The 18450-nt window shown below is 40.6% G+C and overlaps 2 protein-coding genes across 2 annotated transcripts; one reads left to right on the top strand and one right to left on the bottom strand.

The window, feature by feature from the left end:
• The first annotated feature begins 9768 nt into the window (after nt 1-9768).
• On the top strand, nt 9769-11959 carry LOC110779005 (uncharacterized). Its single transcript, XM_056833989.1, has 3 exons — nt 9769-10521; nt 10578-10790; nt 10883-11959. Exons 1-3 carry the CDS (start codon nt 9769-9771, stop codon nt 11957-11959), a joined length of 2043 nt encoding a protein of 680 aa, XP_056689967.1.
• Nucleotides 11960-15172: 3213 nt separating this feature from the next.
• Nucleotides 15173-18040, bottom strand: LOC110779004 (transcription factor MYB30-like). Its single transcript, XM_021983535.2, has 3 exons — nt 17674-18040; nt 17062-17191; nt 15173-16269 (listed from the first exon to the last, which is right to left on the bottom strand). Exons 1-3 carry the CDS (start codon nt 17804-17806, stop codon nt 15444-15446), a joined length of 1089 nt encoding a protein of 362 aa, XP_021839227.1. The 5' UTR covers nt 17807-18040; the 3' UTR covers nt 15173-15443.
• Between the last annotated feature and the right edge of the window lie 410 nt (nt 18041-18450).

The raw sequence follows: 18450 nt of genomic DNA on the forward strand, positions 1-18450 counted from the left end.
CCTTTATCTCGTATTTCGTCATTCTTTTTATTTTCTATGTGCGAGATCTGACCGTGTTTGTACAAAAACAGGTGGTTTGGACCCCATGGCTCTCTTTTAGGGGTACTTATGCTTCGGTCAGGTATAGTCATGCCCTGAGCCAGATGCGGGTCTTGTTCGTCGGCCGCCAGGACCCTGTCTGGTACCTGGGAGAGCGGGTACGTATGTAGACGGTCGGGGCTTTTTCGGTGCCTAGGCCTCCGCCTGCGACCATGCTGTCTACTCGTTCGATAGGCGAGTCGTGGAGGGTCCACTCGAGGACTGGCGTGCCGGCGACGGAGTTGGTGATAGAGGGAACTAGCTATCATCAGTTTATCCAGGATTCTCTTCGTCTCCCGGAGCCTGGCGCTGTAAGTTGCCCTCTCTTTTCGTATAGATTTTAGTGTTTTCATGCTCGTGCTCATGTGTTTATGTTTACTGTGTTTTGTGCAAGAGTGTCCTGACCCTTCGTTGGGGGGATGGGTGCTTCCCAATGCTCGGATCTCGTATACCGGAGAGAGTGGATCCGAGATTGTGGAGACTTTCCCGGAAGACCGGGTTTTCCATGCTCCGCTCCCTGAGGGAGTATAGGCGGTATGCACGTTTTATTTGTGCACTCTTCTTATATCTTTCTTTTTTTTCTTTTGTTACTAACATTCCTGTTTCAGGTTCCGGCCCGCACGGCCAACGCGATGGTGGGGGTGATCAACCGGTTGAAGTCCGCGTTGGTTCGGGCCCGATCTGCACTTTCTTGCAGGAGCCCCCACTCTACTCGGGTAATGTGCCCTCTTTTTTCTTTTGACCTGTACCTTTTGTTTGGCTTTCTGTTACTCACCCTCTTTTTGTCTTTTCTTGTAGACGAGTGCTGGACGAGCCTGGGCCGACGACGCGGGTCCCTCGGGCGGGGGACACGATCGTGAGAGAGAGAGGGCACGGCACTCGCCCCTACGGCATCGTCGTTCCGACGCGGGGGTGAGTTCTTCCGGGGAGAGGTCCGAGCCGGAGCGTAAGCGACGTTCTGTGTCGGTGGCCCGAGAGCCTAGCCCCGAGTTGCAGTCACAGCCTCATTTTTGGGGTGATTCTGGCTGGGGGTCCTCGTACCACGGGGGGTGGAGTGGATGGACCGGCGAGGCTTGGAGACATGAAGTCGATGACGAGTCTTAGGCTTACCTTCTGTTTTGTATATATTCATTCTTGTATTCCGCATGTATATATATTTTTTGCGATTTTTTTGGTGCAAGAATGTTTTGAGCCTTCCGTGGGCTTTGCTTTAACATATTATAGTAATATTAGCTTTCCAAACCAAAGACGAATTTTTAAAAGAGAAAGAATTCCGTAAAAATAAGAGTTCATACGAGAGTGCACACATATTTTTAGACTAACCGACTACTTGGGGTATTACATATGCATGTTCACTATTTTTCGTTTTTTTGCCGACTCGTGCCATACTCCTTTGTTGGGCTTGTTCCTGAAAATTCTTGTGGCTTTGTTTTTCATTCTATTTGATCTTGCCCGTGCATGGGTTAGGGTATAGTGCCCTTTGCAATATCCTTTCTTCATGATGCGTTGCATGACTTTTTTATTATTTTTTAATTTTTATTGGATCGAATCCTTGATAAGGATTGCCTACGTATCTTGTCAGAATCAGGTCGCGCGTAGTTCTAGCTTTTTGAATTTTTTTGAAAGGGTGTTCATTACACGTCTGCTTCCCCCCCCCCCCCCCAAGTGTTCGTGGTTCTTTTGATGGTTTGAAAAAGGAGTACGAACACTTGCAGAAGCGGGAGGATAGGTGGCAAGAGAGAATGACGCCCATACGCGGGCGTAGGAAATATCGGCGCCCAGGCCTGGGCGTGAAAAATAACAGCGCCCAGTCCTGGGCGTTAAAACATGGTCCTTCGCCTTTTTCTACTTTATCGAGTTTTATGTCGTTCGCTTAGAGTAATGTGCAAAATGCTTGCTTATGAGTCTTAACGTGTTTTATTAGATGCCTTAACTCCGGACTGAATTTTATTAAATATAGTACTTTTTCAATTGGTCTAAGTTCGTGAGGTTAGCGAATTCCGCTCCATCTATGTCAGCTAGTTGGACTGCTCCGCCAGGTAGGATGGTCTTTACAAAATATGGTCCTGTCCAGTTAGGCCGGAATTTTCCTCGAGGGTCCGTAGTAGGTGCGCGGACTTCTTTTAATACAAAATCGCCTTCTTTGATATTTCGAGGTTTGGCTCTTTTGTTGAATTGCCTTGCGATGCGCTTTTGGTACACTTGCACGTGATGTAAAGCTCTCAACCTCCGTTCGTCTAAAAGGACGAGCTCGTCGTACCTAGCTTGAACCCAATCAGCCTCTAGTAGCTTGCTTTCTAGGACGATCCGGAGGGAGGAAATTTCCAACTCGATCGGTTGAACTGCTTCCATTCCGTATACCAAGGAGTAGGGTGTTACTCCAATGGAGGTGCGGATTGAGGTTCGATAGCCCCATAATGCGAAGTGTAATTTGTTGGGCCAATCCTTATAATTTTCAGCCATTTTTTCGATTATGACTTTAATATTTTTGTTGGCCGCTTCTACCGCGCCGTTCATTTGCGGCCTGTAGGGAGAAGACTTATGGTGTTTGACATGATATTTTTCGAGCAGGTCTTGGACTTCGGCCCTAAAGTGGGAACCTTGGTCACTTATGATTTCATGTGGAACCCCATACCGACAGAATATGTTCTTTTCTAGGAATCGAGCGACATGTTTGGCTGTTAATTTTGCATAGGAGACTGCCTCTACCCATTTAGTGAAGTAATCAATTGCGACTAAAACGTACTCGTGTCCCCCTACGCCTGTTGGTGTTACTTTACCGATTATATCTATACCCCAGGTGGAAAAGGGCCATGGAGAAGTGAAGGTGTATAGTTCGGAGGAAGGCAAATGGTTAAGGTTACTGAAGATTTGGCATTTTGGGCAAGTTTTTACAAAGTGATGGCAATCGGTTTCCATAGTGGTCCAATAGTACCCTGAGCGGGATATTTTTCGGGATAGCATTTTTCCGTTCATATGGGGTCCGCACACGCCGTTATGGTATTCTTCCATTAGTCTTTGGGCTTGGTTTTGGTGGACACAAAGTAACTTGATTTTATTCAGCGTGTACTTGTACAGTTCTCCCAGGATTATGCTATATTGTGAAGCGAGGAGGTGTAGGGCCTTTTGTGCTCGCGGGGAGGTGTTTGGGGGGAATTCCCCACTTGTTTTGTAACGAAGGATGTCCGTATACCATGGTTCTTCTTCGGTGTTTTCAGGTTCGGAGTCTATGGCACAACAATAAGCCGGCTCTTTCCTTCGCTCGACCCGAAGGGTCATCCCGTCCCATTCATTCGGGATGTTGAGCATTGAAGCTAGCTTCGCTAGTGCATCCGCGAATTGGTTGTCGTCTCTTGGTAAGTACGTATACTCAATTTTTTCGAATTGCTCGACTATTTGGTCTAAGTGAGCTTAATATTTTGAGAGACTAGTGCTTCGGACCTTCCATCTTTTGGATATATGGTTTATTATTAGGGAAGAATCCCCGAAGACTTGTAGATGTTTGACTCCGAGGCTAACTGCGGCCTCTAGCCTAACTATGCAGGCCTCGTATTCGGCGGCGTTGTTTGTGGCCTCGAAGTCAAGTTTGACGGAAATTGGTATATGGGCCCCTTCGGGACTGACTAGGAGAACTCCGACGCCGCATCCTTTCTGGTTGGACGCGCCATCGAAGTATAGTGTCCAATAGTCGTCTCGTATCATCAGAAGTTCCTCGTTAGGGAGGAGGTAAGCTTCCGTGGTTTCCTCATTCGTGGCATGCTCGGCCAGGAATTCGGCTACCGCTCTTCCTTTGATTGTTTTTTCTGGCATGAATTTTAGGTCGAATTCTGAGAGCATGACTAGCCACCTGGACAGGCGACCATTTAGGGCGGGCTTTTCGAACATGTATTTTAAGGGGTCTAGTTGTGACACTATATGAACAGTGTGGGCCAATAGGTAATGTCTGAGTTTTTTGGATGCCCAGACGAGGGCGAGGCAGGTTTTCTCAAGTTATGTGTATCTCGTCTCGTACTGTATGAACTTCTTGCTCAAGTAGTAAATGGCTCGCTCGGATCCATGTACACACTCTGAGAGCATAGCTCCCGCTGCAGTATCCGTGACGGTTAGGTATAGGCGTAAAGGGATTCCAGGCAAAGGCGGGGAGAGGACGGGTGGTTTGCTTAGGTATTCTTTGATTTTATCAAAGGCAGTTTGGCATTGTTCATCCCATTCGACTTTTTCTTCTTTTCTTAATTTTTTGAATATTGGCTCACAAGTCATAGTAAGCTTGGAAATGAACCTACTAATGTATTGCAGCTTTCCTAGGAAGCCCCTTATCTGTTTTCCAGTTTTTGGTGGGGGCATTTCGGTAATGGCTTTGATCTTGGAAGGGTCAATCTCGATTCCTCGCGTACTAACAACATATCCTAGCAATTTTCCAGAGGTTACCCCGAACACACATTTTTGTGGATTTAGTCTCATGTTATATTTCAAGATTCGGGTGAAGAACTTTTTAAGTGCCGGGAGGTGACCGTGCCGGTCTTTAGATTTGACGATCATGTCGTCCATATAGACCTCGATTTCTTTATGTATCATGTCATGGAGTAACGTGGTAGTTGTTCTTTGATAGGTGGCCCCCGCGTTTTTCAAACCAAAAGGCATTACAGTGTAACAATATGTACCCCAAGGGGTAATGAAAGTTGTTTTTTCCATGTCTTCTTCTACCATGAGTATTTGGTTATATCCGGCGTACCCGTCCATAAAGGAGAGGAGCGCGTGCTCTGCGGTGTTGTCTACTAGTATGTCAATGTGAGGCAGAGGGAAGTCATCTTTGGGACTGGCTTTGTTGAGGTCTCGAAAGTCTACGCACATTCGCACTCGTCCATCTTTTTTAGCTACGGGGACAATATTGGCCACCCATTCTGGGTAGTTGGAGACTTTTATAAAGCCGGCGTCTAATTGTTTAGTGACTTCTTCTTTTATTTTCAAGGCTATCTCTGGTTTGAGCCGCCGTAGCTTATGTTTTACTGGCGTCATTTAGGGATCTAGCGGAATTTTATGCTCAGCGATTTCTCGATCTATTCATGGCATGTCTTTGTAGGACCAAGCAAAGACACCCTCGAATTCCCGCAAAGTTGAGATTAGATCGGCCTTTTCAGTGGGAGTTAAGGTGAGGCCAATTTTAATGATTTTAGGATTTTCTTCTGTTCCAATATTTACCGATTCTGTGTCCTCAATTATAGGAGTTTTGAGTTCTTGTTCACTTACAGCTTTCATTAGTTCGGTATATTCCTCTTCTGGCTCTTTTTCGTGCTCATTAGTGGTGAGACATTCTGCATTATTACTCGGATTTTTAAGCGGCATATACCCAAAAGTTTTGTTTATCTTATTAAAGTCATGAAGCATTACATCAAAAAGATCTCCCGGAGTAGAGATTTCCAGGTCTAAACCATTCTTGGGAGGGGTTACAATTTTGCTAGGTTCGGACTCGGAGTCAGACTCGGATTCAGACTCTAATTCTTCGTACATCGGACCCTCTCCCGCAGATATCTTGAACTTCATCCCTCGAGCATTAGTCCATTTGAAAGTCTTGCGCCACCCTCGTTGGATTTGGTCATCTTTCGAGGGTGATGGAGCGATCAATTTAGTAGGATCGAACACTTCGTCTTGAAGAGCTAATGCCATAATTTCTGTTTCATTCTTCGCTCTTTTCTTTTCTAACCCAAACAATAGCCCGAAAACATGTGAGTTGGGGAGCGTTTTTGGCGTAGCACGATTCTTTGGGGCGAGTGGCCTTTGAGAACGTAAAGGGTCGTGTCCCAAAGCATGCATCTCTTGGGTTTGTGCGACCTCTAGGTATAGATGTTCGGGATATGCTTCTTCCAGCGCGTTCCTTGATGGCTATCACGGACAGGTATTCAGGGGCCCTGCATTATTGTTGTGGAGTAGGAGACACATTAATTTGTTTCGTGAGTCGGTTTTTTAGACATTCTATGACTACCCTTAAGTCGGACTAGTATATTTGAACTGCTATGTGTGCACTTTGAACTCTTTATATTTTCGAAAATCTTTTCCCGTGTGACATTCATAATTATTAGCATGTTTGGTTTTGGTGCCGAGCATTGTCGTCGTAGGAGGCCTAACAACGACACAAAGAGTTATTTATTTTTTTATGAGTCGCTTTTTAGAATCGAGTGCTTTTCTTACGCCCTCGTAGCAATTCTTTTTACGAACGGTTTTTTGGTGCTACGTGTTTTTTCTTTTGCGCGGGCACCGAGGCTGCTGCGCCTGACCAGAAGGCCAAGCAGCAACTTTGGCGCCCAGCGTCGGGCGTGAGAAATTCTGGCGCCCAGCCAGGGGCGTTGAAAATGCGTCCCTGGCTGATTCTCGTTTTCTGTTTGCGTCTACTTTTGTTCATGCGACTTCGATTTGTGTGCTTGCCTAATAACGTCCTTTACGCGTTGTGCAGCGTTTTGTGGGATTCGTTACAGGCCATCCCGAGCGTGCTTATTTTCGTGGCGATCGTTCGGGTTTGCGGAACACGTATTTTGGTATAACTCTTTGACAAATTGGTTTATGAATGTTTGGGCAATTTTTAAGGTCGTTGGTTTTTCTAGGATAGTTTGTCACACACAATCACACATTTCGCTACACATAACTAACATTCATCATGAGGCGATAATAACATGTCATGTAGTTTATGATAGGCTTCTATGGGTAGTTATTTGCACCTGGCTTGGTACCGCTTCTATCGTAGATCTAACACATGCCCCGGTCGAGGTAGTGTCTTCAACAGACGAATTTCGCTCAAGAGGCCAACCCGCAAGTGCAAGCCAAGGGGGCATGCAGGCGAGAGGGACCTAATGAGCGAGCGATTGGGTTCGGGATAGGTGTACTACCTGCACAAGTACCGAGTGGGTAACATGCGCGGCGTATGCACCCCCCTATTGGCGAAAAAAGGTATCCTTAGTCCCAACTCCCGAGGGACCCGAGATTTGTTATGCTGTTCTGCCCGTTCACATTAATATGCTGATTTTCAGGTTATCCCAACTTGATTGGGAAATAAACGCGGGGTAGGATCGTTTCACCCTTCGGCTATTTTGATTACCTACAAGCACGAGTATTTCCTTCAATATCCCCAGTTGAGTCGCCACTGTGAGGGGGTCGAAAAAGCACGAGGCTAATGCGTGACTTCGTCCCTCGTGGGTGTGACGATTCTTTTTATTCAATCAAGTGTAATTGGATTTCCTGTGAGTTTGCACCCAATTGACTAGTAATATAGAAGTCGCCATTCAGTTTTTAACGACAATGAGAAAAACTGACAAAACCCGGTTATCGTGACATAAAGGGAGTGCAATTATGTTTGACCACGACGGCCGTAGGTTCCCTTGTGATCCCTGGTGTGGGGATCTCTCAACATACACCCACAAGGTAGAGATTGAGGGTTCGGGGGACTGTAACTACCGAAAGGAGTATTCTCTCTTCGATAACTCCAGAGGCAGGATATCCTTACTAGCTCAGCATAAATAATTGAAGGGACATGTGTTAACTATTAAACTAATCTGAGTTGATTTTAGCAATATGCAACATATAATACTAGATCGATCGCGATTATCTGATTTAAATAGCATTAAGGGACCTAGCATGATAATCCAATTTCCCAAAAATATTATATTTGTTAGGCGTGGTAGAACAATCAGATTTAGTTAGTTTAACAGTTCATAAAAAGGGCGAGGAAAGCAATTAAATCATAGAAAAGGGACACATTACGACGCACCCTTGAGAGGTGCGTCACGGTTCTCAGAAAACTAACCACTTTGACTTTGCTATTTCTCCTTTTTATTTAACGAATCTCAAATTATGGGACAGGATACGTTCTGTTCGATTTATGGATCGATTGCGACAGAACGCGTGAACAATTTCGCTGCGCGAGGCTTAGGCTAGGGGTTGGAGTCAATACTCAGAATATGAATTGTGTGTTGTCTTCACGTCGAACTTAAGGCCCTATTTATAGAAAAGAGTTCGTGGAAAGATAGAATTGCAGAACTCTAATCCCCGAGGAATTAGGAAAAAACACGTACCAGGTATTTTCAGCGCCCAGGCCTGGGCGCCGAAGATTTCGGCGCCCAGAGCCAGGCGTTGAAAATAGGATCTGGGCTGTTTTTCTTAGTCAGATTCGGATTCCTAGAATCCGGAGTATTTGAGATTTAATTGAGTCTTTTAGTGCGTATTAACCTTGCGACGGGATGCGTCTGGACCCGTTACGAACTCTAGGCTCGTTAGGATTTTAATTAATACGTGACTCCTATTTTTTAATCATATTAGGAATAGGATTCTCTCGTAATTTCTATCTCATTTAGGATTTATGTTGGAGTGCAACACCTAATTCTGACAGGTTTCTATCTTTTATGACTTGCCACTTTTAACAATTACCGATTACGGCAGTTACTATTTTTAGCAGGTTTCCATAAATAGCAGGTTTCTATAAATAGCAGGTTTCGGGTGAAATGAAAAGGGGAATTGAGATTCGTTATTTTATAGGAGATGCGTTGTCAAGTGGAGATTTACGTTTTCATCATCGAACCTTCCCTTTCGGGAATGGGGACAAAAGTAGGTGTCTACAGAATGCCGTCGGAATGTTCCGAAAATTGGAGTATTATTAATATTATGGTTTTTGTGTTTGGTGGGCTCCCAACACTCGTCCAAGGGGACATTTCTTTTATAGGCCCCTTCGAAGCTTATTTTAGTCAATTTATGAGTCAATAGTCGTATCAAGAGTCGAGTCTTGTCCTCATGATTAATTGTTTATTTAGTTGGCTTTTGCATGTGTTTAATTTATTGTTGGAAACTTGGAATGAAGCATGTTAGTCTTGCATTTGTTCTAGCTTGTTACTCAGCTTTTTGCTGATTACGTGCTTTGTGTTTTGGTCATTGCTCTTGTCTTAATGACCCTATGATGATCCATCATTTGCACTTGCATTGTTGGGGGTTGGAATATTAATAAACAGGTTGGTAGAGATGACTTGCAAGAGAAGTTATCTAGCAAGGGGATTGGTTGAGCGTGTTGTTTTCTCTTGCATTGTTTTTAAACTCTACTTATTTAATTAGTCTAGACTATAACGTTTTCAATGAGTTAATACATTTTGATTTTAAAGTATTTTTTGTTTGGTGCGTTATGGTACCAACTTGTATGGAGTCCATTAACTATTATTTATTCCGCTGCGTAATTTTCGTACTAGCCATTTTCCATTTTTCATTTCCCAACTTAGTATGGGCGGTAATACTTTATTAATTACTTGTATGGGCGGTAATACTTTAGTAATTACTTGTACTAGCCATTTCCATTTTCCAACTTAGTATGGGGAATCCTTTTTCCTGTCTCTAAATTACTCGAAAAAAATATTAAAAAAATTGATTTAAAGACAAACGCTCTCTAGCTTTTTCACCCAAGTTTCCTCTCGGCGCACGATACCCTATCGTGCACCGTCGCCATGGCAAGGAAAAAGGGTGGGAAATCTCAAGGCAGCAAGTATAAGGAAGAAGCCTCGTGGTCCATCCTCTGATTCGCAAGCGCTCAAAACTCGTTCGATTGATGAAGTTTTGGGGGTTGAAGCATTGGAGCTTCCAGTAGAGAATGAAGTGTTCACGCCAAAATCTGGGTTGCAGCATTTGCAGGCGAGATCGGAACTGCACCATACATTCAATGAGTGGATGCAATCGATTCACAAATCTTCCGGTCATCTGAATTCCAGCCGTGCTAATGTAAATGTTGGTATGATTTCTGTACCTATTTTGCAACAATGTGATGATGTATATGAGAATTTGACTGAGCATGATCATGCTAATGATGTTAGAACAATAGAATCAATAGATTATTATTTTGAAAATGCTAGCCCTGTTCAGATTGATATTGATGATATTCAGGAGGAAGTGGATTTCCGGAATTCATCCACTGTTTGCTATGTTGTGGGAGCTAATCCACCATTGCGTGTAATGGAAGGATTTATCAGGCGAATCTGGAAGAAATACAATGTGGATAAGGTAGTTTTGGTGAAGAAGGGGATTTATTTGGTTCGTTTTTTTACCATGGACATGCGAGATCAGGTCATTGTTGGGCACCATTTTTTTGATAACGAACCAATGATTGTAAAACCCTGGAATGTTGAGATGGATATGGAGAAAGAGGAGCTTAAATATGTACCAATCTGGATTCAGTTGAGGCTGAACTTCAAATATTGGGGAGAAAAGTCCTTGTTTAAGATAGTAAGCCAAATAGGTAAGCCTATTAAGAGGGACACTGCTACTGTGAGTAGGGATAAGTTGCAGTTTGCCAGAGTGTTGGTGGACATACATATAAAACAGAAGCTCCCTGATCATGTAGCTTTTGTGAATGAGCATAGTGAGATGGTTCAAGTGCCTATCTCATATGAATGGAGGCCAAATATCTGTGAGAAGTGTAAAATGGTGGGGCATTTAATTGCTGACTGTAAGTATGGCAAGACTAAGAGAGTGTGGTGCAGAAAACTCAACCTGTTCAGAAGCAAAGTGTACCAATGGAGACGAGTATTCCAGAAATTGATCAGGAAGGGTTTCAGAGGTCTCTCAGACCAATCAAGGTTAGGCCTACTAATCCAGAACCAACATCAACAACTAATCAGTTTCAAATGTTGAATGATGATGACCACAGTGTCTGCAGCACAACGGAAATGGAAAGGGATATTGATACAGAGGATGTAAGCTCAGGAAGAGGGAACTCTTCCAAGTCTTATGGCCGGATAGGATTCTTTCTTGGAATGTTAGGGGTATCAATCTCTCTCAAAAACAGGATACTGTGAAGCAATTTTTGCACAAGTATCAAGTGGGATTGGTTGGACTCCTAGAGCATAAGGTGAAGCTTCCTAATCTAGGTAAGCTTTATCAGAAAGTGTTTTATGGTTGGTGTTTTACTAGTAATGCTAGTTTCCATGAAGGGGGTACAATAATAGTGGCTTGGAACCATGGAATTTTCTCAGTAAATATTGTTGCTGTTTCAGATCAATTAATTCACTGCTATGTTAGTCCAGTGAGTGGATTGCCTGGTTTCTTTTGTTCTTTTATTTATGCTTTTAATGAGAGTCAAAAGAGAGAGAAGTTGTGGAAGGATGTGAAGGATCTCAATACACAGGATGCTTGGATCTTATGTGGGGATCTGAACTGTGTAATGAATGTGGGGGAGAGGATTGGAGCTCTTGTGAAGAGTATGGAGATGGTAGATAGTTGTGAGTGTATGCAACATTGTCAGTTAGAGGATATTAAAAGTGTGGGGAATTTTTATACCTGGAACAATAAACAATCAGGGAGTGCTAGAGTCTTTTCAAAAATTGAAAGAATTATGTCAAATTCTAAGTGGCAAGGGTTGTATACTACTGCTGAGGTCTGTTTTATGACTGAGGGATGTTTTGATCACTCTCCTGGTTTGCTGACTGTGTATCCAAGAGATGTAAAGGGGAAAAAGCCTTTCAAATATTTTACAATGTGGAAGAATTCCCCTCAGTTTATTTCCACTATTCAGACTCACTGGAATAGTCAGGTGCAAGGTAGTAAGATGTTCTGTGTGGTTAATAGGCTGAAGAAAGTGAAGATGGCCCTTAAGGAGTTGAATAGAACAGGCTTCACAGATGTTCAAGCAGCTGATTTGAAAGCTTATCAAGACATGATTGAAGCTCAGAAAGAGATGCACTTACATCCTGATGACCAAAACATTGCAGATTTGGAGTTGTTGGTTGTATCTGATTACAAGGTTAAACATCAGGCAAATATAGATTTCCTGAAGCAAAAGGCCAAAGCTGCTTGGCTAAATGATGGAGATGAGAATACATCCCTTTTCCATCAAAGCATCAAGGCTAGAGCAATTCAGAACTAGGTGTATAGTATACAAGATATGGATGGTGTGTGGAAAGACAAGCCAGCTGAAGTTTCTAAAGCTTTTCTGAATTATTACACTACTCTCTTGGGTAATACTCAGTCCAACAGGAGGTCTGTTTTAAGACATATAGTTCAAGCAGGCCCCCTTGTAACTGAACAACACAAGTGTATTCTTAATGCACCTTATACTGCAGCTGAGGTTAAGAAGGCTTTGGCCTCTATTCCTGGTTTGAAAGCACCAGGACCTGATGGCTTTAGTTCATTTTTTTATAAAGATGCATGGCACATAGTGGGAGAGGATATTGTAGCTGCTGTATTGGATGTTTTGCAAAATGGTAGGTTACTGAAGGAGCTCAATCATACAGTGGTAACTCTCATTCCTAAGACAAAATGTCCAAAGAGTGTGAGTGATTTTAGGCCCATCTCTTGTTGTAATACCCTGTATAAGTGTATTACCAAAGTCATCTGTGGGAGACTTAGACAGATTTTACCAGATTTGATCTTAGAAAACCAAGGGGGCTTTGTTCATGGAAGGTATATTGTGCACAATATAATGGTTGTTCAGGATCTGGTAAAGCACTATGGGAGGAAAGATGTCAAGCCAAGCTGTATGATGAAAATTGATTTACAAAAGGCATATGACACTGTTGATTGGGATTTTCTTAAGGAAATGTTGGAGGCTCTAGAGTTTCCTGATTCTCTTGTGGATTTGATTATGGAATGTGTTACAACTCTAAAGTTTTCCTTGATGCTGAATGGGACAATGCATGGGTTCTTTAAGTCTGGAAGGGGCTTAAGACAGGGGGGCCTATGTCTCCTTTTGTTGTTTGTTATCTGTATGGAGTACTTCTCCAAGATCCTTCACAAGATGAGTGAGTTAACTTTGTTTTAATTTCATCCAAGATGCAGAGAAACAAGACTTACTCATCTATGTTTTGCTGATGATTTAATTTTATGTAGTAAGGGTGAGTTCCCCTCTATATACCTCTTATTACAAGCTTTCAAGTTGTTTCAGATTCTTCTGGTTTACAGGCTAACAAGCATAAGTCTGATATTTACTGTTGTGGGATGGATGAGACTGAAGTAAAGAGTGTCCTAGATGCCTCTGGTTTTGCTAGGAGTCAGCTGCCTTTTAGGTACTTGGGAGTTCCAATTTGTGCTAAGAGAATCACAACTGCTCAATGTGACAACTTAGTAGACAAAATGATCTCAAGAATCAAAGTGTGGAGCTCCAGGAATTTATCTTACACAGCAAGGATGCATCTTATCAACTATGTCCTTATTAGCATGCATTTGTATTGGTCTCAAGTCTATATCTTACCTAAGAAGGTTTAGAGGGATGTTGTTCAGGTCTGCAGAGCTTTTTTGTGGAGTGGCAATGCTTTCACCAATAAGCATAGCAATATTTCATGGGACAGCTCTTGTTGGGTAAGAAATATGGTGGTTTAGGCTTCAGAGATATCTTTATTTGGAACACTGCCAATATGGGGAAATATGTTTGGGCAATTGCCTCTAAAAAAGACAATGTTTGGACCAAGTGGGTCAATGCTGTGTATGTCAAGGATGGGGATTGGTGGGAATACCAGCCTTCAGCCAATCCTAGCTTGTATTGGAGGAAAATATGTGCAATAAAGGAGCTGATCAAGCTAGTGTATACTCAGAATGAGTTCAGTGCTATGCCACACTATTATGTCAAACTTGTGTATGAAAAGATAAAGGGTTCAAAACCAATGGTCCACTGGGATGTTATGGTCTGGAACAGGTTTAACACCCCTAAACACAGATTCATTTGTTGGATGGCAGTCCAAGCCAGATTGCAAACTACTGCCAAATTAGCTAAGATTGGAATCTGTCAATCTGCAGCTTGCATATTGTGTGGTCAGCAGGATGAAGACCATGATCATCTGCTCTTTGAATGTCACTTCAGTAGCACATGCATCAGTGAGGTTAAGCAATGGATTGGTATCAATTCTGCTTCTTATAATTTGCATCAGCTTATGGAATCAATCAGACAGAGTAGGATGTCCAAGTTCAGAAAGCAGGTTGGGTATGCAGGGCTTGCAACTGCAGTGTATCTCATTTGGCAAAGCAAGAATAGAAGTTTTTGGGAGTCTGTTGTACCAACTGTGCAGAATGTTGTGGCTAGGATTAGGCAAATTGTTAAAACTAGAATTTGGTCTGTAATGCCAAAGAAAGTCAGTAGAAGAGACCATTTGTGGTTCTCTAACCTTTAAGATTGCTTTTGTTGTTTGTCTAGCTCGTGGGTAAAAGGGGTCCAACCTAGTTGGTTTCCTTTCCCCTGAGTTAGTTTGGTTGTATTTGGTTTTGTGATTCTAATATTATCTCTACTTGCTTAGCAAAAAAAAAAAAAAAAAAACTTAGTATGGGCGGTAATACTTTAGTAATTACTTTATTTTAAGTTACATATATCACTAGTAACGCTACTATATTACATAAAGAATGACTATGCGAAAATGTGTGAGCATAAGCGGGAAGAGAAATGGGCAGCATGTTTTTTTTAGTTTCACGTGATATGACAAGTTGTTAGTTATATTTTACTCTGCTAGTCCACGGCTCCACGCTAATTAATTTTAGTGTGAACCTGGTTCATATGAGTCATTAAGTTGTTTTGCAAAACTTAATGGATATCTCATATCTGTATAAGCGCAACTTGATAAATGAACCGGTCAAGATTGTAGAAAGTGCGTTTCTTTTTGCAGATGATCACACCTCTCTCGCGCTCAAATTATGAATGAACTCCGAAATTTATTATGCCAATAACTTCTACGAAGTATATTTCATACGAAGTTGTTATTAACCTTCTGATATAGTGATATTGAAAGTTGTTAACCTTGGTTATTGGGAAGTAGGAAGTGACAAGGGGTGGCTCACAAATCACAATGAACTTATCTGCAACACAAAGATGACACTAATATTCAATTTTAGGAATACTCCTCAGAGTATTAAAAAGACCCTAATTGCATCAATGTTAGGTAGAGTGGCTGACTAATTGACTCCTCAGATCATTTCGTAACCAAGTTCGTCTTATTCTTTTTGATAAATTATGATCCAAGTCTTGAGAATATGTTGTATTGTTATTGCGATGTATACAAAGTGACTAAGAATAACGATAGTATAGCACATTTAACAACGAACTAAATTAGAATACAGAGTGAATTGAATTGATCGAATAATATATGTAATGCCTAGATTAACAAAATACCTAAGGAGTAAGGAGTCTTATTCGCATGCACTGCACTACGAGTCTACGATAAATAATCAACTTACAGTAATAACAATCTCCTAGCTAGTTACAACAAGCTAAGGGTGTTCTTGTTGACCTAGACTAATTAAAATTCAATGTTTTGATAAAAGAAAAACTTCAAGGAATATGAAAATGAGGATATTTTCTAAGAATTTATAATTTTCATTGTCCTTACAAGTTTTCTATGAATTTAAAAACATAATTTCAATATCGATCGTCATACAAAATCAGCAGTTTCTTGCAAGGGCATATCAATAAGGTCATGAACTTGGCTTTGTGTACCACAATGTTGAATAGAGCAATCATCAAACAACCATTTCTCTAACACGGACAATGTGCCGCCTTGTCCACCATCACTCAACGGCTTACTCTCATGCTCGAAGAAGTTAGCTTCTGGGGACACTGCTTGAGAGAAATCGGAGTATGGAGACTCGCTAGATTCCATTGTACCAAACAAAGACTGAAAAGCCTCAGTTTTTGAAACTTGTTTTTCACTACTATTAACTTTCGGTTTTTGTTCATGACCATACTCAATCTCCATTGTGCTACAAAGAGAGTGATGATCCGTTGATATGGAACTCGATTGCTCTTTCTTTGGTGACTTGATGTTCCACCCTTGTAGCAATCGCGCAATGTTCTCAGTACTCGAAGCGTAGATAGATGATGATGATGAAGATGATAATGATAATGATGATGGTGGTTGTTGCCCTTGTTTGTGGCTTGATTTTAGGTTATTCTTTGGTGATGATTCTATCAAGTCAGGCGTATTTGAGACCAGTTTTTTATCCATGGTAGAGAGGGCATCACATAAGGCTTGTTTTGCCATATGAATATTAGTTTGAAGCCTTCTTTCCCATTGACCTCTACTACTTGAACATTGATTTTCAGGAGATGATGGTGATGATGTAAACCCATCTAATCTGGAGCTTTGTTGATTTTGATCTGAATTCTTTTTCCTTAACTTCTTTTTCAGATGTGTGTTCCAATAGTTCTTGATGTCGTTGTCTGTCCTTTGTGGAAGGTATGATGCTATTGCAGCCCATCTGTAAATAACACCAATTTCATGGTTTATCAACATATAAATTATTCATTGTCATAATGTTACAATTTGTTTTATACATTATACTCCCTTTCATCTAAAATTAATATATACGTAGTAGTTGCGTTAACATTGTAATATGAACTAAATACATGACAATTCAGTTTTGGATGGAGCATTTCTATTAAGAAAGGGACAATTCCTTTATTCTATTGACTCTTATTACACTGATTCATCATTATTGCACAATTATATTTACGGCCACCGTATTTAATAATCACATGTGGTCATATAAATGAAATAAAGAGATAATTTTGGTGCAATAAATTAGAGAAATTGTACATCTTTTAATAATTTTTATTAAAAATATTATGTCACGAAAAAGATCACTCGTATTGAACCAGAGTTATCCTAACCTGTCATATCAAATTATCAATATATCATAATTTACCGAAATTACTGATGGCGTGGTAGGCCCAAATTATATACCAGTTGCTCGTATTGGACCTCTAGGCTAATGAAGATTTGCCAAGTCGATCAAGTGTAAAGAGTCTTACCCATACAAGCAAAGATTATTTTATTATGTTTTATTTTATTTTCCCAATTAATTCTACATTAATAGATTTAGTGAATTGATGTACTGAGATATTCTATACTGACATTATTAACTTCATCTAATACGATGTGAATCCAAAAAGTTACTAAGTTGAATATTAACTGTTCTACAATTAACAAAATAACCTAGTTAATTAATTAAGAACATACCAAGAAAATTAGTAATTTGAGAGAGTAATACCTGTTGCCTAGAAGAGCTTGAAGATGAATTATCATCTTTTCCTCTTGATCTGTAAAATTGCCTCTTTTGATTCCTGGTCTTAGATAATTCGTCCATCTCAGCCTACAACTTTTGCTACACCGAAGTAACCCTACAAAATAAATTAATTAGAAACTATTAATATGTTTCAGATCAACTTATATATATATATATATATATATATATATATATATATATATATATATATATATATATATATATATATATATATATATATATATATATATATATATTATATATATATATATATATATATATGAAAATCAAGCAGTCACAACTCACATAGAAATGAGATCTGTTGCCCTACATCTAACATCGAAACCTAGCTACTACCCATGTCCAATTCATGAAAACCCTTACAGGGTATGCACACTTCATTTGGATCAAATGAAAACATGAATCTAACAGTGGGATTTCGAGTCCTAACTAATTAACAAGCAGCTTACCATAAATTAGGGCATATAGCTAGTTAATTATAAGTTAGTGATTAATTTAACTAATTTAGTATTTCAATCAAAATAAAAAGAAAACAAATAAACTTAAAAATGAAAAAATATGTATATATATATATACCTGTATTAGTAGGAACAGCCCTCCAGTTTCCAGGACCATGTTCTTGAATATAAGAGACTAACAAGATATCTTCTTCAGGAGTCCAAGGACCTTTCTTAACACCTTCTTTGTCACAACAAGGTGGTCTTCCCATTATATATTTATTATTAATTTGGAGATTTAAATTATGAAAAGCTCGATCGATTCGATCACCTCTTATTTGGTGACTGGTGTGTTATCTTCAAGTGGTGAAGCAAAGGTTCAAGTAGTTTGGCTTACCACAAACTACATAAATAGAAAAAACTTAAAAACTTTGTGTGAAGATCACAAGTAATAATAATGATCATACAAGAGAGAGAGAAAGAGAAAGACTGACCTATTATTATAGGAAGCAAAAGCTAGGTTGAAGCGAGTGGGGGGGGGGGGGGGGGGGGGGGGGGGGGGGGGGGTCCAAATATGTGATGAGAGAGTCAAAAGATGGCAGCAAATTGCATTTACTAGTCCGGCTAGCTGGATTTCAAAACTTTGAGTGATAACAATAAGGGCAACTTAAGTTATTAACCAAGGAGGCTAATCAATGGTCACCCTCGATCTTAAGACCTTGTCAAATACTCTTGATTAATGTGCGCTACTTGCGTATAACTATTTCGCGCGACTATAGTTTTTACCTGTGCAATTTTCAATGTCTCAGTAATTTAACCTTTGTTTCTTGTTTAAATTAAGCAAAGAGGCTAATCAATGGTCACCCAATAGTGCCTTTTTCAAATGCTATAGCTTGTTCAACATATGTGCCCTAGT

Source organism: Spinacia oleracea, chromosome 1 (genome assembly GCF_020520425.1).
Source record: "Spinacia oleracea cultivar Varoflay chromosome 1, BTI_SOV_V1, whole genome shotgun sequence".
In the NCBI taxonomy this organism is placed as follows: domain Eukaryota; kingdom Viridiplantae; phylum Streptophyta; class Magnoliopsida; order Caryophyllales; family Amaranthaceae; genus Spinacia; species Spinacia oleracea.